Source organism: Bombus fervidus, chromosome 6, assembly GCF_041682495.2.
Source record: "Bombus fervidus isolate BK054 chromosome 6, iyBomFerv1, whole genome shotgun sequence".
In the NCBI taxonomy this organism is placed as follows: Eukaryota; Metazoa; Arthropoda; class Insecta; order Hymenoptera; family Apidae; genus Bombus; species Bombus fervidus.
Window position 1 is genome coordinate 6,126,576 of NC_091522.1, and position 26,251 is coordinate 6,152,826.

Here is a 26,251-nt window from a genome sequence, read left to right on the forward strand (position 1 = left end):
ATAATTGTACTGCAGGTGTGAATTGTTTAATATACATAGTAAAGTATTTGAAGAGCTTGTAAAAGGCCAAGCCCGACCTGATTGTATTTTATAAACGTTATAAATTAAAATTTTAGATCAAGATATCATTTTTTTCAGGTACAGGGAAATTTTCAAAGCATAATTGTAAATTAAAATACAGGAATTTTTTTGCTGACGGTTAAAGCAAGTTTTGCAAATGAGAGATGCTACGCAAAACATGTTAATTAAAACAGATAATTTACTATCATAGTTTCACTATCTTGAAAATAAATCTTTGTCAATATATTGGAAGTAATAACTTATTTATTCAATAATCTTGTGTCTTTAATGTGCAAAAATATTATTGTATTAAACATATAAACTGGCTTAGTCGAAACTGATTCATACTTTCAATCCCATATCTTTAAAATTAATTTTAAATTCCATAAGTAAAAGAATTCTTGTGCAAAAAATAAACAAGTTAAAAGAATATTTGATGGTAACATTTAATAAAAATATCGATTATTGGATTAGTAAAAATAAGTTTGTGCCTTTGCTATCTGATTCGAATGCATAAAGAAACTATGATTTTTCTTTTTTCGTTTAACACGTAGAAAAATCATGTAGTACTAAATTCTTCGGGTCACTAGAAATCTGATTAGTCTAATGGCATAATTTCGTTGGCCACGCTGCACCCTCTTTTTCCACTTGCCACCCTAGAACTACGATTCGCATAAAACTACGTCGGGCGTTGATTTATATATGTAGCCTGTCTCTTGCATATGCATTAATGTAGTCGTTCGTTTATAAACGTACAAGGGATCTAGTATTCGTTGAACGATGATTTAGAAGCGACAAACATAGATAATTATTAGTATCGAATAATTTTGAGAAGCAATATTTGCTATCCCTGAAACAAATGTTACAATGTTTACTTTTGTTCGCGGAAGTGAATTTGTGTTCGACATTTTCACATCTGAAATAACAGTTACGAATTTTGTTGTTACTTTAGTTTAAGAAATTAGAAAATATGATTTCTTTCGTGAGCCGATTGCAATAATGATGTTTGATTAAATTGAAGAAAGTTAGTATAATCTTTCATTGTAAGAATTAAAGAAAAGATTAAAGAATATACTTAAAAATAAAAAGATATATATGAATTTTGTTTTTACACCGATATCACGAATAGAATGAAGAATGTTTGCGCAGTTATGTTTTTCTTGTATGCATGCTGAGCTTTCTTTATTCGCGTCTGTCTCGCGATTTGTCTTTCGATTATATGTAATCATTTTGTAACGAACTATCATCGAAAACAGCACGATTTTAACATTTATTATGCATTTCTTTCAAAATAATTAATTGATATCAACTCACCATGTCGAATGCTCAAGGGGCTGGTAGGGCTCCTCGGATGCTCCGGTGGTGGTTCATTCTGCGATTGCTGATGTTGATGCTGATGTTCTTCCGAAGTAGTAACCGACGTTGCTCCGTTCATGGTGTATCAACGAACATTCCTCGTTATATAAAAGGCAATATACTGCAACATATTACAGTAGCTACCGTTATTATATTTCATTAAATATCAAGCTGAATCGTTGTTACTAATCGTTATTATCCAACTATTATTACTAAATAGTCATTAATCGTTATTATCCAAAGATATCCAACACAATACAACTTGACATCCGAAACTATCAATGAAAACAACATATTCCACAAATTCCATATTTAACTTCAACGATCAGAACTCCATCAACCATAAAACATCATGAAACGTTCCTCACCTAGTTACAAGACTATATAATCAAGTTCACTCTTCAACACTCGCGCACATCAACAGTTCAACTGTCCAAATTCGTATCATATTCAAAATATTACAAACTTTGACAAACAAAGCACCCATCGAAACTTAGTCTCATGGAACTTCTGACGAAACACTGATTCACCCCGACGGTCCACGAAAACTACCTCGAAATTAAAACCTCTGTGTTTCGGAGATCCAGATTGGCCCGTCAGTTGACAGAATCTTGGAAACCGATGGAACCGCGTCAGCTTGAGCAACGACGACGTATGACGTCTCGAAGTCGGCGTCTCTCGGAGAGAGATCGACGTTAGCTAGGTTCGATCGTCCCGTATCACCGGAGGTCGACGTCGTTGGTGGCTTGCAGAGGTGTCTCGACATCGGGCGTCCCGCGAGCACGGGCCACCGATTGGTCCGTTGGCACTTTTGAAGGCGGGATCAGGAGGCAACGCCGGAAAAACAACAAAAACGAGGAGCGGGAGGATTTAACCTATAGCCGGCACGTTTGACGCGGCGCTTCGCCGACGACGCTCGTCGCGGCGCCTGCGCGCACCCCTTCGCATCGGTTGACGCCTGGCCAAAGCTCTAAAACCCCCACCCTCCCTTCCACCGTCACGAGACGACGCCTACCTTCGCCCACTGAACGTCGTGCAATTGTTGATCGTTGGCTACGTGGTAGTGAAACCCCGTTCACCGTCTCTTTCTACCCTCTGTTCGTTTTCTTTCTCGTAGCTTCAACCTGTGCTTCTCCTTTATCGGGCTGGATAGTACGATACCCAGCGTCGCGGTGTTCCTCGCTGAAATCAGATACATCCACTGCTGCGACGCTGCTCGTTAAAAAACTGCTTTTTGAACGGGTTGGTTTCGGCTAGTGGAAAGAAGGATAGAAGAGGCTTTTTTATAAGGAAGGATTGCTTGATGAAATAAAGGTGGACGAAAGTTTGAATTTTCTGTGATTATGCACCAGTAATGACACGTTCCGCTAATGACACATCGTAAATTATTGATAAAAATGTTACAGTAGTGTCAGATTACCATTTTGTATTTTTTTCGGAGTATATTTGGAAGTGTCAAAAACAGATCGATTGTAGAGTTATTTAGTTAATACAACTGCCTACAACTCTTTCATCGAAGCTACATTTATTTCATGCTATCTACATACACAGTAGAGCAACAATTACAAATACGATAAGAGACGAAGAAATTTCAGTAATCAGTAGGAAACGCTAAATTTCCCGTCCCAATGTAATACTCGAAATCGCGGAGCGACGTCTTGTATTCCCGCGACGTCGTCAAAGAGTCGTGGTCTGAAAAGACTAGTTAACGGAGCAATTAATCGTCCGATCGAACTTCCGATTCCTGAAGTGTTCCCCCGGACAAATCGAGCGAAATCCACTACCCGGCCGGTTTAGTGGTGAACAGTCGCAGTGGCCTCGATAATAGCAACGAAGTCACCTACCTGGTAGTGGTGGTGTTGATGGTGGTACTGGTGGTAGTGGTGGTGAATTCAGCCGGAGGGGTTGCTAGGTCCGCCATGCTGGATTCCTACCGCTGAACGACCCTGTGGTTTTCCGGTAATCGTTGCCAGGGATGCAGCCAGGCATTTCTCACCCCTCCACGTGAACCCTCGAGGAACTCGAGACCACGCCCCATAGCTCGAAGGCGGACCAATGACGCCTGGACGTCGCGACGCGGCCGTCCACCAATAGGATTACCCTCTGATACGGTCTTTCGCTTGTCAATGACTGCTGCACGACCACCCTCGCCTACCTCTCGCTGGGGTGCTTTTCAATTTCGGGCCCGCACCCTCATAAACGCAGCCAACCACCCGGCCACCCACTCTAACACATTCGAGCGCTTCGATAGCCGGCCATGTACACGACGGTGCGCGAGCGGATGTGTGAACGTACGCTTTACCAAGCTTTCAGGGACGGATACAAAGCGGGTGATTAAAAAAGACGCGTCGTGTGACGATTCGCGGTAAGGAATATCGTGAATCGAAGGTGAGAATCATTAGAAGAAATTGTATCTACCAGGGTAAGGAGCTGATATTTTTGATAATTGGAATGGATGGAAGGATTTTAGAAAATTGAAATAGAAAGATTGGTGGCTGGTTTATGCTGTTTTGAAATATATGTGCATTTCAATTTTTTAATTTTCTTTAGAAGTCTCAATTTCTACAATAATTAAATAAACAACTAAATAATTCAGGGATAATGTATGTTTGTAGTTTATCTTAGACTGCCCAATAAATTTTAAAAAATTTCTTAAAATACTTAATGTCTTTATTACATTGTATAGTCATTCATTAAATAAAATGCTTGAAATTTTTATTAATAAAAATGAACATTTCTTTCAATTCATGAGGTAGTTTCGCATGTAATTTAACTACAGATGGTTAAATCTATTTGCGCTACAATTATTAATAAAAATATAGGGTCCGTATTTATTTATTTATATCTGATAATATTTAATAACAATTCTTTTCAAATAAATTCTATATTCAAAGTATTTAATACAAGTATTTAAAGAAACTATAGCAAATAATTATTGTTGCAAACTCAATTGCATTTAACTTTTTCTATTCCCTTTGCCACGTAAAAATTTAATTCGCTGGACTTCGAAAGGTGTCCGTCCAATCATGACACGAGCACGCAGAAACTCGTTTTACCAGTCATCTGCCGAGATACGAAGGAGGATTCACGTGCAGATAGAGCAACGTAAAGTGCATGCATGTTTATGAATATGCGCGACAAGCGAATCATGTGCACGCACACACGAACGATTGATACGAGGGTGAGTTGGGTCTTCGAACAGAAAGACGTTTCACGTGTGCATGTACGCTCATAAATAGAAGCAACCATCCATCTACTGATTAAAATGAGTGAAATCACATACAGGGGATAAATAAATACAAACGCGCATGGCGAGTGAGAGTGCATGCCCATCACGAACATTTTTCGTGTGTACACTGGGGAAATATTCGGCCGACGGTTAGTTTGCCAATTATTATTTCAAATAGTTAGTTATTTTGCCAATCATACCCATTTATCTGTGGAATAGAAGTTAAAACTGTGTGAAATACATTTAGCAATTTGAAATGAAAAATGTTCTAAACTACAGAGAAATGAATTTTAATAATACTTTTCGTTATATTTCTTGAATGAAAGAGTAAAATACAGAAACATTTAATTCATAATCGTTGTTTTACCAGGCGATATATCGTTCGAAGGATTCTGTTATATTACTTATCGTCTATTTAAGCAGAATAAAGTCAACATGAAGCTTTATTCGAAAATTGCATTTCACCCTAGGCTACATTAGTCATAGCGTTATTTATGCAATAACTTTCAAGTATACGCAGAGGTGAATGTTCACGATGTACAAAAGGAATCACGTTTCCTGTTTAAATATTCTGCTCGCTAAATTGATAAAAGGATCTTCTAATTATAGCACGTCCACTACTAACACTTAGCACCTATATTACATCTGACCAAATTAAAAATATTCGGTCTGATATTGTCGAATAAAAGTTTCTCTTTAACGACATATTAGTCTCATTTTATGTATAATATAAATTTTATGTATGATATAAATAGTTATAATACGAACTTTATTATTTCGAGACTACTCTACTTCTAGCAGCATTCGACGTGGCTGCACGATTCGCTTCAAAGCCTGGAAATTCCACTAAAATGTTATCTATAGACTCGCAAGCTTTCTCAAACACGGTCATCGTGTCAGGCTCAGCGTCGATCACCACCACCAAATTTTTATAATATTTCACTATCAATTTGTTTCGTTCATGAAAGTCCTCGATCTGCTTTTTAATATACTCGAAATTAATGGACAATCTCTCGGTGGCTTTCACGCTTTTCGCCATTAACCGGTCGCTCATCACGGAATTTCGAACGTTCAACATTAGAACGAGATTGGGGCGACGCACTTCTTTGTCGAATAATTTTGCCTGACACTTCTCCCGGGGAAATCCGCTCACAATGAACCCTTTCGTGTCTTGCACGCGTTGGAGCATCTTAGCAGCGATCAATTCCACTAATATAGCCGGTGGCACCAATTGACCTTCTGACAATAAACGCGCCAGCGCGAACGCCTTTTCCGTTCGCTTTGACACTTCGCTTCGAATCACATCTGAGGATATTATGTCATCGAAACCGTACTTCTCTGCCACTTTCATGCATAGGGTTCCTGGAATGATCAATCACGAATTATCGAGAGTTGATTATTATTTCTATCACGCTTGCAATATTTTTAGAACAAAATTTTCATGGCAAGATTGTTCATAACGAGGTATAGGAATTTCTACGAGGGGATATTTTGGAACGAAAAAAGTAATAGGAATAATAATACAATTTTTATTAAATGTTCCTCTAGACATTTAAATGAATATTTTTGACAAATATATAATATTAAAATAGTGCTTTTATTACTCTCGTTATCAATCCTTTAAGTTCAGTGAATTCTTCCATTTTTCATTAAAAAAAATTTCTTAATATTTCAATGCTTTAAATGTCTTCAATTTTTAAGTATTTTCAGTTTCGAATATTTTAATTTCTGCCTTCGAAAAATTGATCCCGTAAGACGAAATGTAGAGGCAAAAGTTAGCCAAAAGTCAATGGCATTATTAGGTTATATGATAATTGCACGACACTAAGTATATATAAATTTTATAACTTTTCCCAGCTCCCGGTCCTCCAATTACGAAGATAATCGGCACTCCTGATTCTTTAATCGCTGTGGTGTCGATATTGATACTTTTCGGAAGAGAAGCAGTCAACGGATCAGTAGATTTCATACAATTGCCCATGGAATTAATCGTTCAGAATTTTCTTATAAGTTTAGTGCCACAATTTTCGTCTATGGCGACAAACGAAATACATCTAACTATACTATCTATTCGCTAATGTAGAAATATTTGATCGTATATCCGTTTTTTTTTTTTTTTTTTTTTTTTTTTTGGAATCACGTTTTCTTCATTATGAAGTTTGTCTTGAACTACTAACGTACACAAGGCCTGAACTCTTCCAATGTCATTATATGATTAGTCCGTTTTCTTGTAACACACACAATATCTTCTTTGCAATAAAATTAGTTACTTTTTTTATTAAAGAAAGTTTCGAATAAAATATACAGTATAATATAAATAGCGTATGGCTATTAATATTAATCCAACTTTTTAAACTGAAAGAAAGGTGTCTCCTAAAGTCTAATTTAATCTATCGTGTCTGTAGCAGGATTCCTTCTTCACCGATTTCCGGTATTTCCTTTCGACCGAGATAAGTGTGCTGTGCTTTCGACAGACATTGACTGTTTCGATCGATTGTACTAAGATTCCTACATTTTTGATGGTAGATAAAATTGATCATCAGTGTGATACTTTATCGATAAAATAGTCATTATGTCACAAGAATAATAAGCCAAAATCAATATATATTATTACATATTAAAAAAATATTATTTGATGCACATACATAATCAATATTTTTATGAATCTGTCGTTACTTTGTACACATATACTTCGATTCGCTATTATGTTAATCGACTTATGGTTAATCGGTTTATAAATGTTTGAATCTATAAATTTCTCACAAGTTCTTCAATATTAATAATCAAAAATATTCCAGTAGAGAAGAACATGATTCGAAAAATTCTTTGACACGCGTTAATTCAATCAAATATCAAAATACCAACGTCGCTGTCTGAATTCAGATTTTAGTGAGAATTCGTGTTACCATCGCGAGTGGTCATTCGAAAAACGTTACTGTACTTTTATCTCCAAAATTTTCCTATCTGCGTGGAGAATAAATTATATAAATAAAAGTCTATTTCGGACGGAACATATTTTTTCCAATATTATCTACTTACTTCTCTTCGACACGAAAGCGTCGTAGGAAATAAATTTTGAGTCGATAATTGATAATCACAGAATTCTGGGATTTGGATTTATGTATTTCGATAACTAAAAGTTTCTATTATTTTGTATATTTTTACGAGACGTGTCTGGTGTACCATGAATTTTCAGAATCAATGGTCTCTTACCTTACATAATCGCGTTCACTTTATAAAAGGACTAGACAGATTAGAAACAATTCTTATCCGATTTGATATGTAGGGCAGCATAAACGATATCGTTCTCGATACTCGATATATTGAACAAGTGTGAACTCTAAAAAGATTAGAGATCAAGTTTCGACATTGCACCGCGATGACGAATGTTTGAGTTCCACCAACTAATTTACAATTAATGTTAACTTAATATTAACTTACATTAGTATATATAATATATATGCAATATATATAATTAGTTATATATCTAATAATTATAAATTAATATAATTAATATAAAAATATATGTAAGTATATTAATATATTATTATTAATATACATACATTTACGGAATGAAAATAAAAGTTTTTACAAATTTCAAAGCGTAGGAACGAGTAATTGATATTCTTTTATATCATTAATAATAGTGATTCATTGCATAGATAGAAATTACAATATTATATTATCTTCGGCAAATATTAAAAAATATGTCTTTATTATATATTAAATAAATCTTCATTAGTTTTCTACTATTTTTCCCCTGTAATCTTCAATTGTCATTACAAACTTTCCCAAACAACCCAATATTTCACACTGATCGGAGAAAAACATATCATAGAAGAAATAATAAAAATTCGGGTTCTCCTAGTTTTGAAATGATAGAACATTTTAAGCTAAGGAGGGCAATGCAAAGAAGTGCATAAAAAAAAAAAAAAAAAACGCGGTTCTTTCAAAGTAAAATGATCGAACGCCCGAGGCTGTGTTCAAGGTGTTACTGCTCATGTACCGCAAAGTTACATAAAAGTTACATACTTGGACGATCACGTTGGCATACGATAACGTGTGCATACATACCTGATTTATCCTCGCACTTAGTTCTTCGCGGTTTGCCGAAATTAGCACCGCGCAATCAACCACCGTCCTATCCATAAAACGAAGTTACGAAGTTCCAGTTCGCGTATGACTTTTGCGGTATCGTTGATGATTAATCACGTGGTCATACGGTTGCCGTATTTGCGGGATCGCGATGTTCTCACCAAAGTACGCGTACTTGCGTATTTTATGTATATTTTCGCAATAAAAATTTCACATGTACGATTAGATGAATGACGTTATTGAAAAATGAAACGCTTCAGTAAAAGTAATTAATATATCATTACGCACTGATGTAAGATTAAGTAAATGTTAAGTTTATAAAATATTTTAATATCGCGAGATGTCTTTAAATTAAAGAACTTTCTTTTTATATCTTTAACTGATATTAGTTCAATTGGTACAGTGTGAGTCAGATCGCTGATAAATAACTAATCAATAAAAAATTAATTAGTAAAGAAATAAACAATCATATTTTCCACTATTTTAGCAATTTTATTGGCCGTGCAAAGGTCAAGGTTGAAGTATGTTCCGCTTTTCTATCCCTGGACAGATAAATACTCCTATTTAATACACAAACATATATCATCCACAGTAAGAAGATGTATCTACTACCTTCTCCAAGTCAACATAGCAAAGAAGCTACACCCTGCTCGTACATGTATGCACTATACGTACATGCGTAACAGATATCCATAAACTATTGATAACATTAATCTTCGCAGAGCACAATACAATTTTGAATACAATCAGACCACGGCGTATCTCCTCTTGGTGCTTTATTGCCCTTTATAATTTGCAAATTCGCGACGTCCGGGAGAGAGGCCAAGATATCCGTACTCTCCATCTGTTACCAGCGCAATAAACTGTCAACTATATATATATACATACGGCTATATCGCTTTTCGAGATACAATGTACGGTCGAGATTGCGGATTCTCGCAAAACTCGATGACCACGGAGACATAGAACGCTACTGATAAGGCGATACAAACGTATCTACATACACCATGATCTATAAGTATTTGAAAGTTTCCTGCAATTTGATTAAAAGATAAATACTTTCGTTATATTTTCAAAGTTATGATCGGAGAACGTTTCTTCACTGTTACGCCAAGAAATATAATAGAAATAAAATAATAATAAGATAGTTGATACTTCATAAAAATATATTGTATATATATACTATATATACTATATATATACTGTATATATATAAATATATAACTTTTAGAATGTGCCTAGAAACATGATTCAATCATTTTAAGACTTCAACGTTAAACAGTCTTATAACTTCTATATAAATTTTCAAATTAGGTGCAAGTTAATGTAATCACGATAATCATGATTCATTACAGTGCTAATGAAATTTCAAACTGTTTTATATAACTCATACAAAAGTTCCCTACGATAAATATTCAAATACTTTCGTAAGTCACTGTGCTTATGGGCGGTAGCGTAAGTACGTAGAGACGGAGTTCACAATGAGGAAATCGTATATTAGATTGACTAGAAAACGGATTAACGGAATACGATCGAGCATAGTTGAATTGAATTGATTTTCCTTCGTATGCGACGGGTTAAGTCTATTAACGTCATGCTGGTTACCGTGACTTGTTTCATAAGCCATAAGCCATAAGCCACGCTCCGATAACATCAAATTCAGCAATAAATTAGGACAATCATAAAAAATGGACACCATCGTTTGATGATGTTTATACAAAGAAAAAATCTTGTTTGTCATTAGAATGTGAGTTCACGATGCTTGCAGCAGCGGAACCAGATATGTAGACAAGAATGGGTTACGATTAGAGATTAGAAGACTCGAATGCCAGAGATTAATATGGAAATAGGTTGTAATTAGAGATACAGAATTTAAAATCCTCTTCTGGATGTTGTGGTAAAACTGTTTGAATGTATCGAAAGAGGAAATTGATAAGTAGATGAAGTAGAAAATTGATCGTTACTGAGATAATAATTTTCTAGGAGACACGAAATAATTATTTTTATTGGTTGCTGGAAAACCTAACTCTAGATGGAAAAATGTTATTATACAGAATGAGTAATATATGTAGATATTTAGTTTCATAACCCCTTGTAACCCTTGTCAGCGTTGATGAGATTAATAACGCGCAAATTGTCATTTGGTTTTCTTTTTATCGATAAAAATAGAAGAGGGAAGGAGGGTGCTATATAAGTAGATCCGTAGATATATATAAACTTTCTCTTTTGTTTAAAAAATTTTCACTGCCAGAAAATGCTGAAATCGTTGGTTAATATTTAGATTTAGAAACAAGATTCAAATAGAAATAATTAGTCAGAACTTTTTCAAACTACAGCGAATTATTAAATAAATGTTTATCCAGATTTTAAGCAAATATTAGTCTCTATCAATATTAAAAAAATCTTTAATCACATTAATTTCTACTTTTTTTAGTTTTGGTTTTATTAAATAATTTAAAAATATTTCTGTGAAATAATCAATTCTATTTGTAGACTACTTTTTGAAATCCTGTTTCAAGTTGGAAAATACCAAGGCCGAAGGAGAGTCTGATTTTATTCACAACCAAAACAATGATATACTACTATATGATTTAGTGTAACGAAAGAAAGAAAAACATAAAATGGTAATGAGTCGTTTATTAACCTCGATGAACTTTTTATTGAGATTATCTACGAAAGAACAGACATTCTATGAATTATTGACATAGAAAGCCATTTCGCTGTAATTGATTCTGCGTTATAATTATCGAATATCGGGGAATGCGTTGAATGTGAAACTATGGTAGGTAGAATGTGCTTAAGTTTCCATCGGGAATCGATATCTTCCGTTTCCATGCTGGGATCGTGGTGTGTCCAGATTGAATCTAATGATTCCAGAACAGGTTACGCAGCCACATTCAAAGGATCGAAACGAGGAAGACACGGCGCTGCATTAACTTTTATCAGTTATTCCCGTAAAATTATCGCAGCCTGTAATTTCTCAAAACGAGCTTCTACGATTCTCCAGTCGTTTCATTGTGATAGAAATACTTTGGTTAACCGTACGACCGTTGATGATGAAGAAATCATGGTCTCCGGTGTGTAAATTAAATCGAAGAATGTTCAGATTGATGCAGGAAACGAAGATTATTATAATCATCTTGTGCTTCATCGTATTTTTACGTATGTTATTTAATTTCGAGTTACCATCAAAATTTATAGTAAGTAAGGCACGCGTTAATTTTATCTATATTTTATTGTGAAATTTGTTGAAATCTTCGAATTGCGAAATGGGAGGATGTTGAGCTCGGTATAGGGAACTAAGATTATTATAATTATCTAATATTTTATCATATCTTTACATATGAGTCATTCAAAAACCGTATTCATCAATTCTATAAATTAAAAAGTAAAAAGAACGATGGTGTTACAAATGTTATCTTTCTAAATTTAGCATGAAATTTACGATTATTTATATACCATCTTTTCGTGATAAATAAGTTTCTGGAAGTAAGTAAATTGTTTTTTATCAAGTTGAATAATTGAATACTAATTGAATATCTGAATAATAAAATTAAGGAAATCCATTAAGCTTTTTCTCCACTAAGCCATTTAAGCTAAGCTAGATTTTATGGCAAATTTTTTAAAATCTTTGAATTGCAAAAGGTAATACCGCACGTAAAATAAATTTGTCACTTTTCCCTTTCTCTTTCTGTTTTCACAGAGGTTTTCCTAGATCTACAATACCTAATGGTATTAATCAATGTTCCATTTAGAATGCCTTTTGTACCATCGAGTTGGTGGAATTTATACTAAGGAGACCTTATTCTGCCACGATCAATAAGCAACATAGCATAAATGAAGACAAATAGTTGTCACGACCGGAGGTTGAAAGTAGAAAACGTAATACAGAAGCTGGCGCTGCTGATCGAGATTCAAGGATTGATCCTTTAACGGTCATGTATCTAAATTTTAATGTTCAGAATGAATAATGAAGAGATACAAATATTTGACATTCGCATCGATCAATAAGAAAAGCAACAAGTCCGCGGTATAACTTTGTACTAAGTTTCTCAATTTTAAAACGAAATTACATTTGAGATTATCTTTGATATCAATTTTACTAAACTACAGGCACTTAATACATTCACTAACCTAAAATTTAATATCTTTCTAGTTTACAAATATTTCTTCTTAATTCTCTTTTTTCAAACATTCTAATTAATACTATTTTTCGTTGATATTAATTTTCATTGAATTAATATAAAATTTAGGATTTTAATATAATATAAAATTTAATATTTCTTCGATTTACGACTATTTTTCTTATTTTTTCTTTCTTCCTTAAATTGTTATATAAGATTTTAATTAATATTTGTCCTAGTATAATTGTGTCATAATTGTTATCCATTGAAAATTCTTCACTAAAAAAAAAAAAAAAAAAAAAAAATTCTCACCGTGCTTCCCAACAATTATCACATTCTTTTCTCTTCTAAATTTTCTTAATTTTCTTATTTTCCATCTTCACTGACAATACCAACCACTAATCACACATTCCATTAGCAGCAGCTACCTAACGAACATGGTGGATCAGTGATGCAGTCACCTACTGGGATGAAGAAACAATCGTCTCATTTTCTTTTAAGTGCAGCCATGAAACGTATTATTACACTAATACAGTGAAACATGAATACAAGTTGTTAATAAACAAACAATCATGACCTGCTGGTGTAGGCTGAATTACTGAAGAAAATTACTCGGCACGTACACGCGACTTCTGTTTTGATCTCGCTCCATTCGACACCATATCTAATGTTTCCTATTAACGTTTTACAACTCAACGCTGTAATTATTATCAGTCGTGAATTTTACATGGTCCTACGAGTTTGCTTTCACTGCGTGTTTTCGTTTTTACTTAATGTCCCGTTCCTTTCCCCACTTCCCCTGTTACCAGCCGTCTCGGTAACGATTTATGTATATGTCGATCGATCCCCGATTTTCTGACTCTGCCGCTTTCCTTCCGCGATGTCTCGAACAAATTTATTCATGTAGCAATTGGTTAACGATTGAGAAATAATTTTTACGTGATACGATTCCTGAAATGATTCGATCGAAGCTTCCTGAATGCAAGAAAATGATAAGCAAATTTAAATTTCGGGCGATATTAAAGAGGATTGATTTGGTAGATATCAAAATATTTTTGGTAATTCATTTCAATAAAAATTGTTAAAGGCTCAAATTTAACGTTATGTCATAAAATAGTCAATTTTATAATATCGTTTGTAGCAAATTTTTTGAGATAAGAAGAAGCGTTTTGCAGTACCTAATTGTGGGGAAATATTGTACTTTATTTTAATAAAAATTTTTACGGCGTCAAACTTGACGTGGTGTTACGAAACCAGCTATTTCAGTATTCAAGATTGGCGAAAAAATCCATATATTTATTTTAAGATTCTTGGAACTTGGAAACTGGAATAAAGTGGCGTGCCGATCAATTTAGAAATTGCAAAAAATTTGAATTAGTACTCTAATTGATTCAGAGTTCTTGAAAGGGAAAGAGCTTCGATATAGAGGCGTTTTAAAAGCATTTGATCCTACTTTGATTTATTTGAAATTCTTGGAGCATGGGCAACGATATAATTTGTCAAGCGTATAATTTATGTACAATTTAAAGAGCAATATATATTATATTTTTTCATAGTCCATTGGACATAATGCTTCGACTTGCGAAATTTGATTCGTAATAAGCATATGACAAATTTCGCTATAAAAGTCTGCGTGTTAGAAACGTGTGGATAACAACTGTCGATTAATAAGTTACAACCGTGAAACGATATTATATCACAAATGCTACAGACAAGAATAAAGGATAAAGTCTACTGTACTCATATCTATTTATAAACAAAATCCCTAATATTTTTAAAGAATACATCTTACACTGTCTTGTAATGATAAATTGTCCATCTAAGGCAACTATACATTATTTTATCCTTCAGTCTCTAAATATTTTTTTTAACAAATATTCTTGTGAGTCACTATTGTAATACATACTGTTCCAGATATTCGTTTAAAAATTATCACATTGTAATTGCTAGTAAAAATTATGAAAAATCATAACAAATAATCATTAATATTTATAATTCCCTACGCTTCAACTGTATCTTCAAAAATTCGTTACTTATACCGATATAATACAATATAAGAAATAGAAAACATTCGCATGGATCACCCTGTAGGCAGAGCACGATTGTGCAGAAACGTCGAAGCTTAGATGGGTGTGTTCCTTTCTCTCTCCCTTGCGTACGTATATATCTTCAGCCCCGATCTATTTGCCGAACCACTCCTATCGATGTATCACCGTGCACTCGACGCTGATGCAACTCTATTAATGACGCTAAATGGCGCTCTCGGCATCGACGTCACAAAAGTAGCACACGCCCGACGTGATGTTCAACCAGGGTATTCGTATATTCGTTAAAATGCGGTTTCGACGTGAAAGCGCCTCCAGGAATTTTCATGCGATCGATCGAGCCACCGTTTCTGCAAAGATCGATGACGTGACGCAACTCTATAGGCACAGGTTACGGGTCAATTCTTTTCATTTTGACGAGAAGCCAACAACGTGTCCTGATTTTCCGGTTGAACGCTGCTTTTATAAAAATCGAATCACGACAGATATTTCGAAGGAAATGTTTGATTTGAAATGACTGAAAAATAAGCGATTAGAAAACTTTTGGAAAGTGACTTGAGAAATCGTCGTGGGATCTTTAAAGTCGTTGATCTTTAATGTTGATCCGCGATTTTCTTAAGGAATTAACAAGAAATATGTCTTTTTCATATTTGTAAAACATCTAATAACTTCGAATATCTTATTTACAAATTGTAGGTTGCAAAATATTAAATGTTAAGAAGATTAGAAGATTTAGTGTACAAAATGTACACTGTGAAATTAAGAAATAATTTATTTCGTGATTCTTTTACTCGTTGAAAGTATACGGAGTTGAATTTTGATTATTGTGATTCGTGAGTGGAGAATATTTCTGAGGCACAATGATTTAGAAGACCCTTCCAAATGATGCCTTGTGTTATAAGAGTTTATTTTCGAAAGTATCTTTCAAAGTAAAGATTGTAGATCTAAGATTGTGAAATAATAAGGGATTCAATTAATGGCAGGGCGCAAACGTTTTGCTTATACATTCAAACTGTTCTCACATTATAGATAAACCACTGAAATGTTTAGATTGAGATCCTTATCTCCTACAGTTAGGCTAGAGAACTATGAAGGTTCGCTACTCTAAAGCAGTATTAGAACTTTCAGAACAATCTAAATTATAGTCACCTATTAAAATTTAACGACATAGTGAAGTGGTTTAGATGTTTAAAGTAGATTTTATTTTATTCTGAATAACAACACTGCAAGTGAAACACGAAGAATGACTTAATAATAGTATTTACCTGAATCTATAACGTTGTCGATATCAACACTTACCACGATACTCTAAGGCAACATTCACGCATTTTTCAAACTCTAGTGAACATGATTATCGTTTCACTTATCACTTTATATCTCTTACCACTTTTTATTATAATCTTTATTTAGTATAGTGACATTCAAACACGGAAATTTTCTTGCACGAAGATGATTGACGTTGTTCCACGTAGCTTGGTCGTGTCGCATTGAAAATACCTTAGATGTTTAGGTCATCGCCTAATATTAAACCGCTGTAGCACCGATTGAGCCGTTGGTAGAGCGGATTTTAGCGATGAATTATGCTTGGGATGTTATTAACGCGTATGAATTGCCCGTTTATTTCCACGCGTTAATAAATAACAGTCAGCGAATCTTAGAAAAATTGGAGCAACCACGGATGCTGCATCGCGTCAAGATATTTCTAAGCGCGTTACGCTAATAAAAGTTGTACGGCTCGCCAGCACAAAGAAACTATTTATGCGATTCGCAAGGTAAATTGCGAGCAATTACTGCAATCTGGGCTTCTGAATGATACGTACGCGGTTACAATTTATGTCGATCTACCGGATTCATCGTAGAAACTGAAGCTGCTAATCTCGATGTCCAAAAAAAATTGCTTGATTTCGAGATAGCTACCTCGCAAACGGTAGTCACGATTAAAACGAATTCAGTGTCCCTCAAGGTATATGATGCTGGGTGATGATGCACGTGTTACTTCTTTGACGGACGAGTAAACTTATACAAAGTGACACTACTGTCCGAAAGTAGCCGAACATTGCATTTCAACAACATTTGCTTTCGACAAGATGTATTTTAATAAAAAAAATCCAATCGCAATAATTTTTTTCTTTATTAACATTGGATTGCAAATTTTATGCACTCATGAGAAATTTAAATGTGCAAAGATGTGCAGAGTATAAAGAATACATTCCGACACCGTATTTTGCTCTTTCTAATGACGAAAAGAGGTCGTGCAAGCATGGATCCCAAAGAATGTTTTTCTTTTTAAATATACCAGTTGGTATAGTCATTACAGTGCGGTGGATTATAGTAAAGAGCAAGGAGCAAACATGAATTGCATAATGAAAGCTTCTGCGAGAATCGTCAAATCGTCTTGTTTAAAAGATGGCGCCTAGCTTATTCTATTAATGGAACCTCCGTCATTACACTAATTTACAACATAATAAATTACACGCGTTATCACTGCTGATCGGTAAACAGTCACCGGCGCGCAATCTTGAAGAATTTCTGGAAGAAACGCAGACGATGGATATAAAATGTTAATTATTAGCATTCAACTTGACTACAAAATATCGGATAGTTAATAGCGGTTGAGACAATTTAGTGTCAAAATGGAAAGTTAATTTATTAACTAAAAGTTTGTTAGCGAAAGGAAGATTGTCTGCTAATATTTTGCACGTTTAACATCGTGTTCAGAATAATTTAAAATATTTATCTTACGAGACGTGACTTCGTTATCAGGAATCTCTCGAGTCTTAGTTAATGCAATATTGACGTATTTAAATTATTACGAATGTTTTGAATGACGATTCGACATTTAGATACGGTAGGATGGAAGCAATATTTCGTGATCGACGTGGAACACAGCTCGCTCCTGTTTCGTTCGTTATTCAACGTGTAAATCAATCGGTCGTTCTCGCTTCAGTGGAACAATTGTGATGTAACATTAATGATCCAAATGGATCGTGTCATCGAGTCAACGACACTGCCCCTGTCTAGATGATAAAAAAGCAGGTAGTTACTAGGTTTACTATGCTATAATTATAACCAACTGTTTTAATGCGATTTAGCAATTATTTTCGAGCAGGAAGAAGTTTGCTCGGTTAAAAATATCGTGACACAAATATCGTGATTAATGGAGCAATAAAATAATTAATAAAATAATAGAGTGACTAGCAGAATAACAGGATATTAATGATTAATCATTATAATTTATGATTGCGATCAACAATTAATGGATTATTAATAATTAATGGATAAATGAAACTTGAGTTTAATGAGAAAACAACTATTAAATATTGTAGATCATTTTTTATTTTATTCACGGATTTTCTCTTATGACAACTTATGTGTAATATAATGTGCTGTATTTTCTCAAAACCCATCAATTTCTTCCGGATTCAATTTTTTCCAAACTTTTCATGTAGTATCTTACAATTATCGAATAAGTATGTTACCATTAAACTATTACTAGAATCATTAAGTGTTAAAGGATAAGTTGAACACATGTTCGCAATTATAAGTACATATTTCGACTCCCATAAAGTTTTATTGCTTGTATCCAACTTGTAGGTATCCAGCAGCTTCTTTTAACACAGTCATTAAGCCGTCCCAATAAACAAACTAGAATTAAAAACTAGTTAGGTAAAGCGCGTATTAATATTCCGAGAGAGAGAGAGAGAGAGAGAGAGAGAGAGAGAGAGAAAGAGACAGGGGAGGGAGAGAAAGAAGAAAATAAATGAGCGGTTTGCTATTTTTGACCATTATATGTGATATAAAATCTGCAAAACATAAATATGTCGAAAGTACGATTTCCTAAGTGCAATCAATTCGGATAGAGTATGATATAGAAAATATTCGATGCGTAAAATACATAACATATAGATACTGCGCGTAATAGCATATCTCGTTCCATCGTCGAGAGGTATGGAATAAATCTAAAGAAAATGTCTGCGATTTTCATAAATAATATCTACGTTTTGTTTCACTTATCTTTTCCAAGAGTCGTTATTACCTTATGCACTTAATATTGTAAACCCTTTTATCGATAAAAAAAACGGACAAATATTTCATTTATGTCGTTTGATGTTTGAAATGCTTTCTATAGAAACGCCATTCCGTTCACGCCATTTGCTACAAGAACCACGTTAATCGCGAATGTCATCAAGGCGAATCAGATTTTGATCTCATCTGATTTTCTTATTGCATCAAGTCCTACTTTAATTTTCTTCTACCTAAGACTCATTTTTTGCTGGCCTTTCATCTCGTTGAGTTTCAGGCAGCTAAATTTGTATCTGATCATCATTCATAGCACCTATACGTCGTTTTGCTTCATTATCCTGGTACGAGTATTATTGCTGTCTTTTCAGTTTTATCACTTTTTATGCTTTTTCCATTGCCCACTATACTTTCTACATCTTTATATTCCTTTTTTTATATTCTTTAATGGATGAAGAAAGATCTTGATGCATGTTGCACCTCGGTCTATAGAATTCTGAAACTTACAGTGTAATAAACGATATAACGGAAATACATCTAAGATTAGATTATGATCTACAAAATATCGTTTTCATCTATTGCTAGATTAAAATAAATTAAAATAAATTGAATTAGTGATTTCTATGTATATTTTCAAAACTATGTAGGAGAATGCTAATAGCATTACATGATTAAAAATTAAGATAACACTTTTAAAACTAATCCATAAGTTGACGAAGTTTTATAGAGGTTAAAGATATAATAGTTTTTAAATCTTGTAGGGGATAAAAAGCATGTTTGTCTGCAAAATGAAGTACAAAGAAAATTTTAATAATATAACATTAATTGACAACGTAGCGACTTTTAAAACAGGTTTCCTATAAGAGGCCACATTGAATTTATACAGCTAACTCCTTAGGATCTCCACCAGAAGATCTTAATATTTCGTCACTTTTACCTACACGTCAGATAATTTTGCGAAATAAATCTTCGAATGGTATTACCATGTAGGTTAACCAAAATTCGTTCCGAAATGCGTCTTATCCCTGCGTCTAGCGATCAAGAGGATGATCCAAACGCGATATATATATTTATACATATACGGCGCGCCGCGTAGACCAGAGGCTGATGAACGATGATGATATAACGAGGGAGATGCACTCCGGACGTCTCGTAGGAATGCAGCAATTTAGCGATATCAACCAGACCGACGCGGCTAATTCTATCTACGCGCCACTCGATAATTTGTTCGCTGGAAAATTAGATCGGCACCACTGAGAAATCGCTAATTACTGATCCTTCAGCTCGGATCCGACAACGCGTAGACTAATCCATCGAGCAGAAACAGGACGAGATCTGGTTGCGTTGATTTTACGATTTGAATTTTGTCGAATTAAAGCGAGTTAGATCGACAGGCTACCTGATTATCAGCTATCCAGCCGAGAACTGGAACAGATACGTAATAAGCAGGCCCATTGATCCATGTATCATAATTTTGTAGCGAATTAGAGAGTAATTGATCCAACGTCAATAATATCGACCGTTTCATGTTGGACATGGATAAAACGTGACGTGATGGTTTTTAGCGAATTCGAATTGGTTTGATTAATTTGAAGACTATAGAAGGAAAACAGGATAAGTTTCCGGTGCATTCTTTATGGCAGAGCAATTTTATAACGTAATATGTATTTTAAACCATAACTTCATAATTTGATATGTATAATTGTCAATAAATCTAATATTAACAGCATTGTCTTACTGGAGCTTGCAACTAAAAATGTATGCTCTTTAAAAAATGGTTTTAAAAATGGTTCATCATCTTTATAGTTTTAATATATTGCCTATCTTAATAGTTCTTATATCTTTGGTTTTTTACAAAACATTAACTTATAAACTATTTTTAAAAGACATAGTTACACTGCGGATTTCTATGAATTTTCAATAGAACGTATAGAATGTATAGAATATATAACATAAAGTATTCGTTACAACTTTTAATAAGAAAAATAAATCTCTAATTAAAATATAAATTTCCATGAAGATCAGCTACCTACCTCTAGCCTTAGAGCACAAATTGTTTTCATTTTCAACTACGTCATAATAAAATACTACTTTTTTACTTATACCATTACTCGTGACACTGGAATAAAAAATCAATAAAAATGTATTTATTATGTTTTTCTCCTATGATCACCATATTCTTTTGTTTATAGATCTCCTTCATTCATACACCAATCCTACTATTTGTAGCTTGAGATCATGATTGGCGGTAAGAGTTGTTTATGGATTTTATGGGGATATTCGATTTTATTGGTGGCTTCTTTATGGCCTATTTTGGCTGTGGCCAATCGAAATGGCACATCTTGGGAACGCTGACATAAAACGCTCAACGGAAACATTGTGAAGGATGATACATCGATATCAGCCACTCGAAATACGGTACAAACACTCGTGATGATATATTTCAGTATAGTAGGCTCGATTAGGTAATAAATTATTCAAGAGAAACAGAACACTGGAGGTCTGGACATTTCGCGACGGCCAAACAGTGTTGCATTAGTCTGCAAAGTATACACTCGTGGCATATTGCAACCCGTAAATTTCATGAAGGTTAGGTAATAGAGGATCCGACATATAAAAGCCATTGTGATGCTATTATAATTACATGTATATTGAACTATAGGTGGAAGTGTCACAATACAGGGAGGCGCAATTCCGATGTGCGTATGTGAGTTTGAGTAGTGTGAAATATTAGCGTCATATTTCATATTAGTATCGTGTTACGATGTGTGACGCTGCCCATGAAATGTGTCGTTCGCGTGGCAAATATTGTTTTTGATGTAGATATTCATTAGCGTAATAAAAATCACGAGACGAGCGCGCGCTCGTTAGGATTTAATAATTGTTCTTTTAATTTTGTCGTTAACGTTTATTCTTATCACATCTTCCAAATTAGTTTTAATATCTTATTGTACTAAAAATTCCACGAGCTTGACACAGTTTTTATGTAATTCAATTTTAAAAAAGGATGATAGTTTTCAAAAATTACATGGAATTAAAACGGACTGAATAGTAAAATTTATGTAAACATTGTACCGTTAAAAATAATACCTCTTATGTGAAAATAATCTAAAGCCATTATTCAAATAAGAAACTAGACTTCTGCTTAACGCGTAATTCTAACCAAATATTGTAACATTCTATCACGATATAAAAACAAAGTAGAAACGAATTTAACCAAGAAAGTGGGGCACTGCCTATTTTTCGATGGAAGAACAAACTATCGAATCGATCGATTCGCCACAGGCGAGATCACAAAGCACCGGTTCGAGGGATGATGCCGATGCAATCGATAATATACTTAAATATTTAACGTTATTCACGGACTCGTCTATAACTACGATTACGCGTTATATCCATGTTTCGTACCAACGCGATCTTTTCTTACGACCGGTTGCTCGGTATGCTCCCTTTTTCTTTCAGAGAGCGAGGGAACTAACCACGTTGCATCGAATTGTCGCTTCTCCGTTTTGCGCGATGCATTAGAACCCGGCATTAGAATTATTAGACGCGGTGATATCGGTTTTCGATATTATTGAACGATATTTGTAGAGCCGATTTTCGATGTCATTGAAATGAACGACGTCGATGTAAAAACGAACATAGTAAGCGTGTATTAATCTCAAGACGATATTTATCGTTCATATCAAGAATTCTCTTATAATTGATAGATATTATAGGAATAAAGTTGTTAGTGAACAGTAAGATTACTATGAAAACTGTTGAAAGAATATTTACTATGGAAGTGCTCTATAATATCTGTTCGTATTAATTAATGGATATTTGAATGAAACAAAAATGTAATTAGATTAAAATGAAGTTCGAAATATGCAATCGATATTATCCAAACGATCAATGAATTTGTTTACTTATTCAACGAGAAGTCTGAAGTTATTTTATGACTTTGCAAAAGTAAATTACTTTCATTTTAAATATTCCCAGAAGTCTTAATTTAAACTTTAAACAAAATCTTCTTAGAAGCAACGCATCTTAAGTGATAATATACACTAACTAACTAATTTTATACGTAACTAATTTTTTAAGCGTATGTTGCAGAGTACGCGGATAAATTGACAAAACGAAATTCGAGGTCCGATAATTGACGAAGATGTGGCAGGATCTTTCGGTATTTGGTTTCAGCGATGCACGCGTTTTAGTGGGTCGTGGATTATAGAACTAAAATTAGTTAACCCTCCGGTTACCACCTAGTCAGAAGAGTTTACAAAAAAGTGATCGCGACACAACAAACAAGCCGGTTAAACCGACTATATCTTCGTGTAAGCTTCTTTCGCGATAAACAACCATTATAAGGACCACCTAATTCTCTGCTACTTTTACTCCCGATGAGCTGCATCCAGTCGCTCCCCAGCGTTAAAAATCCATTATCGAGAAAAAGTACATGCGAAAGAGGACAACGCTGTTTTCTTTCTGTTCTCATTTGCATCTTGTCATTATAGGATGAGCTGATTAAAGCTAATCTGTCAGTTCTGCATTTAAGCTGTTTGTTTTTAATTTATTATCTTCAATTTTGGTGTGTAGGTCGTCAATCTGTAGTACATAGGTCGTTAAACTATTTGAAACTAACACGCCAGTTACGTTATAACCAAGCTTTGCTAAATCTAAAAAAGAGGATCTAAAAAAAGAGAATAAAAATACATAGTGAACCCGTGATTCAAATAAAAAACAGTAGAAATTCGTTCGGGCTAAAAGGCTTCGTTCTCAACTGCTATTATACGCTTTTAAAAAACTCCATGAGTCAAGCTCTCAAAATTCCATTGCGCTTAATAATTCGCCGATTTCCTCTACCGTTTCGATCCGTGTTACGTAGCCCTTAATTGAATTCCGATAAAGCACAGTGATTCAGAAACGTAAGAGGAAGAAAAAGAGCGAAAAAGAAGAAAAAGAGCGCGAAAGAAGAGGCAAACGGAAGGATCGAAAAGAGATGCGATCGGAAGTGTAGTGTGGTCAGGTGACAGACAAAGGTGGAGGCCCCCTAAAGCTGCGTTCATAGAGCAGCGCGAGACACACCGCTGTATAAAGTCGATCCTCCACAGACGGGAGCCGTCAGTTCGGCACGACACCTCTGTAAAGCACGACAGAGAAACTCGTCTCTCGGTATTCTGTAACATGCGGCACGCTACCGTAGCTGCAGCTTCTCATTTTCTCAAAGATCGAGCAACCGATCAGTGCGCATCGTGAACTCCGTACATCGTACTGCACGTCGTTAAATTTTTCGTGAACTTTTCGGCGGGAATAATTTGAAAGAGTGTCGTATGAAAATAAAGAACACGAGTATGAAATAATTAAGTGGTTAAAATTGGTTTAAATCCTGGACGAAATTTTTATTCTTCATCTGTTTGTATAAATTCGCTCGACTAAAAAACAATTCGATGCAGGTGATACTTTGTGTTTTGTGTTGATAACGATCTCTTTTTGTAGTTGTTTTATAAAGAATATAATATCATATCTTGTTCTATAAGGAATTTAATGTAACTGAGGCTTAGTGTTTTCCTGACGATTTTATTCATGCTAGACGTTCCATAGGAATTTTAAGATCGACCTAACAGATTGATCTCTTGTATTCGATCTTTTTTTACATTGGGGTTGTGGGCTTGTACCAGATTCTATGTTGGTACATGCTCGACACGATTTTTTTCGTATTGGCTAGCCAACTTGTCACCCGAATCGAATTCTACGGGTACCGTTTAAAGTTCAAAGGTAATCGGATTCCCGTAACAAGTTGGTTTTTATAATTCTGGACGCTAAGAATTTATAGTTTATCGTCGAGGAACATCGTTGACAAATTGAACGAACAAGATTAAGATATGTAAAGGATGTGTCAACGAACGTGAGCCATTAAAGAATCAAATATGTCCCTGAAAAGCGTGCCAGGCCGAAAGAAACGTGACAGAGAATTCCGCGTCCGCTAAACTATGACGTGAACCTCCTTGCTTCTGCCAGACAGCTATAATCTTTTTTCCTCCGCGCCGTCACGGCACCACGAGATTCTTTTTCTATCACAACATACACGGTACAGCTTAAAGCACTTCGTGCCACACAAATCTAAATTTACGGTCCCTTTGACGGCTTCCACGGCTATTTTCGTGGACGAATGCAAGCGGCCTTGACTTTGTGCCCCTCTTCGCACGTGAATTTCGTTCTCACGTCCCGGAAGGCATTACGTTATCACGGTAAAATGTAATTACTAACATTCTCCAACCCGCTATAACCCAACTCTCACTTGCTTACGTATGGAAAGATTATAATTAATTATCATTCCTCACTGATCACTGAAGGAGTAATAATTATCATAAATTGACTGCTTGTTAATAGAAAGATTAGACCACGGATGTTTATGCATTAATATAAATAAGTTAAAATATGCAAGAATACACAAGAAGTAAGAGTAAGTACTAATTTAGAGAGTAAAATGAATCTGCATTTTTATTCATATTTATGAAAGTATGAATTTGCATAAATATCCATAGTCTAGTAAGATTTGGGTAAATATCTAAGTAACTTTTAAGACAGAGTTACATCTTTCAAGTTTAAATAATCTCAAGTATTTTCAATAAAACTCCTGTAGTATGCATGTATTTGTTGAAAAATCAATTTCTTTGTTTACTTTTCATTCGATCTCATTGCAATGGAACTTGCATAAATATTAGATGATGCCTTCAAGTATGGTATTTAGTACAGTAACAACGTTTGGATATACAATGACGGAGATGATTGCCTCCCATACACAATATGTTAAACTACATCACGTTATAGCGGGTTAACTACTTTGAGCATACTTATTAATAACGTAATTATATAACAATCTTCCCCCTACTCTAGTTTAATTTAACGATCCTACCTTTCTAATGTCTAAATAATTACACTCTTTACAAATATACCATGTAGTTTTATCCGTAATTCAGAACAAAAAAGAAGAAGTATTTAAAATTGATAGAAACTACCCTATTTTGACAACTCTTTCTAATTTCGATAAGTTTAGAAGAAAATTAAAAGAAAAATATTTCAATTTGCTTTTAAATTGAATCTGCAGCTAAAGTCTGTTATAAAATCCATAATTTATCCATCATCTCGAAAACGCAAGCAAGTAGCTATCAAATATCACGAGGAAGACCCAGTATCTGTTACATGAGTATTTTGCTCTCTAGAAAATCGGTTTACCCCCGATCTGTCTTTTCACAAACGTGTATTAATAGTTCACGATCCCAGTGGGTCGATAATCGTAAAAATAAACGGTGCTTCGCGTTATACCGACACTTGCGTAA

The 26,251-nt window shown here is 34.5% G+C and overlaps 3 protein-coding genes and 1 long non-coding RNA gene across 10 annotated transcripts in view; 2 read left to right on the forward strand and 2 right to left on the reverse strand.

The window, feature by feature from the left end:
• LOC139987947 (photoreceptor-specific nuclear receptor) overlaps positions 1-2,624 on the reverse strand; it is a 29,340-nt gene extending 26,716 nt beyond the window's left edge. Inside the window, exons 1-2 of the mRNA XM_072004777.1 lie at positions 1,785-2,624; positions 1,375-1,537 (exon numbers count right to left, since the gene is read on the reverse strand). Of these exons, the coding sequence (XP_071860878.1) occupies positions 1,375-1,495 (121 nt within the window). The 5' untranslated portion in view covers positions 1,496-1,537; positions 1,785-2,624. The remainder of the gene's footprint in view (positions 1-1,374; positions 1,538-1,784) is intronic.
• A 2,358-nt stretch (positions 2,625-4,982) lies between these two features.
• Positions 4,983-16,292, reverse strand: LOC139988036 (adenylate kinase isoenzyme 1). Of its 3 annotated transcripts, none has more exons than XM_072004955.1 (2): positions 16,209-16,292; positions 4,983-6,007 (listed from the first exon to the last, which is right to left on the reverse strand). In XM_072004955.1, exon 2 carries the CDS (start codon positions 5,994-5,996, stop codon positions 5,418-5,420), a length of 579 nt encoding a protein of 192 aa, XP_071861056.1. In that variant the 5' UTR covers positions 5,997-6,007; positions 16,209-16,292; the 3' UTR covers positions 4,983-5,417. The 3 variants fall into 3 exon arrangements, 2 of the variants coding, with proteins under 2 accessions (XP_071861056.1, XP_071861057.1); XM_072004956.1 differs by lacking the exon at positions 16,209-16,292 and adding an exon at positions 8,720-9,276; XR_011800015.1 differs by lacking the exon at positions 4,983-6,007 and adding an exon at positions 14,296-15,259 and having other exon boundaries at positions 16,209-16,286.
• LOC139988037 (uncharacterized) lies at positions 12,357-13,444 on the forward strand. The gene is made up of 2 exons (XR_011800016.1): positions 12,357-12,770; positions 13,286-13,444. It is a non-coding gene; the product is annotated as an uncharacterized lncRNA (long non-coding RNA).
• A 7,727-nt stretch (positions 16,293-24,019) lies between the features above and the next one.
• The window catches only part of LOC139987866 (thrombospondin type-1 domain-containing protein 4), a 29,615-nt gene continuing 27,383 nt past the window's right edge, over positions 24,020-26,251 (forward strand). For 4 of the 5 annotated variants that reach the window (XM_072004604.1, XM_072004602.1, XM_072004608.1 and 1 more), the window contains exon 1: positions 24,020-24,364. Coding sequence is in view for 1 of the 5 variants with exons in the window: in XM_072004607.1 (XP_071860708.1) it covers positions 24,359-24,364 (6 nt within the window). In the remaining 4 variants the exon portion in view is untranslated. Of the gene's footprint in view, positions 24,365-24,404; positions 24,687-26,251 lie in introns of those variants that run through there. The other variant, XM_072004603.1, reaches the window with a different exon arrangement.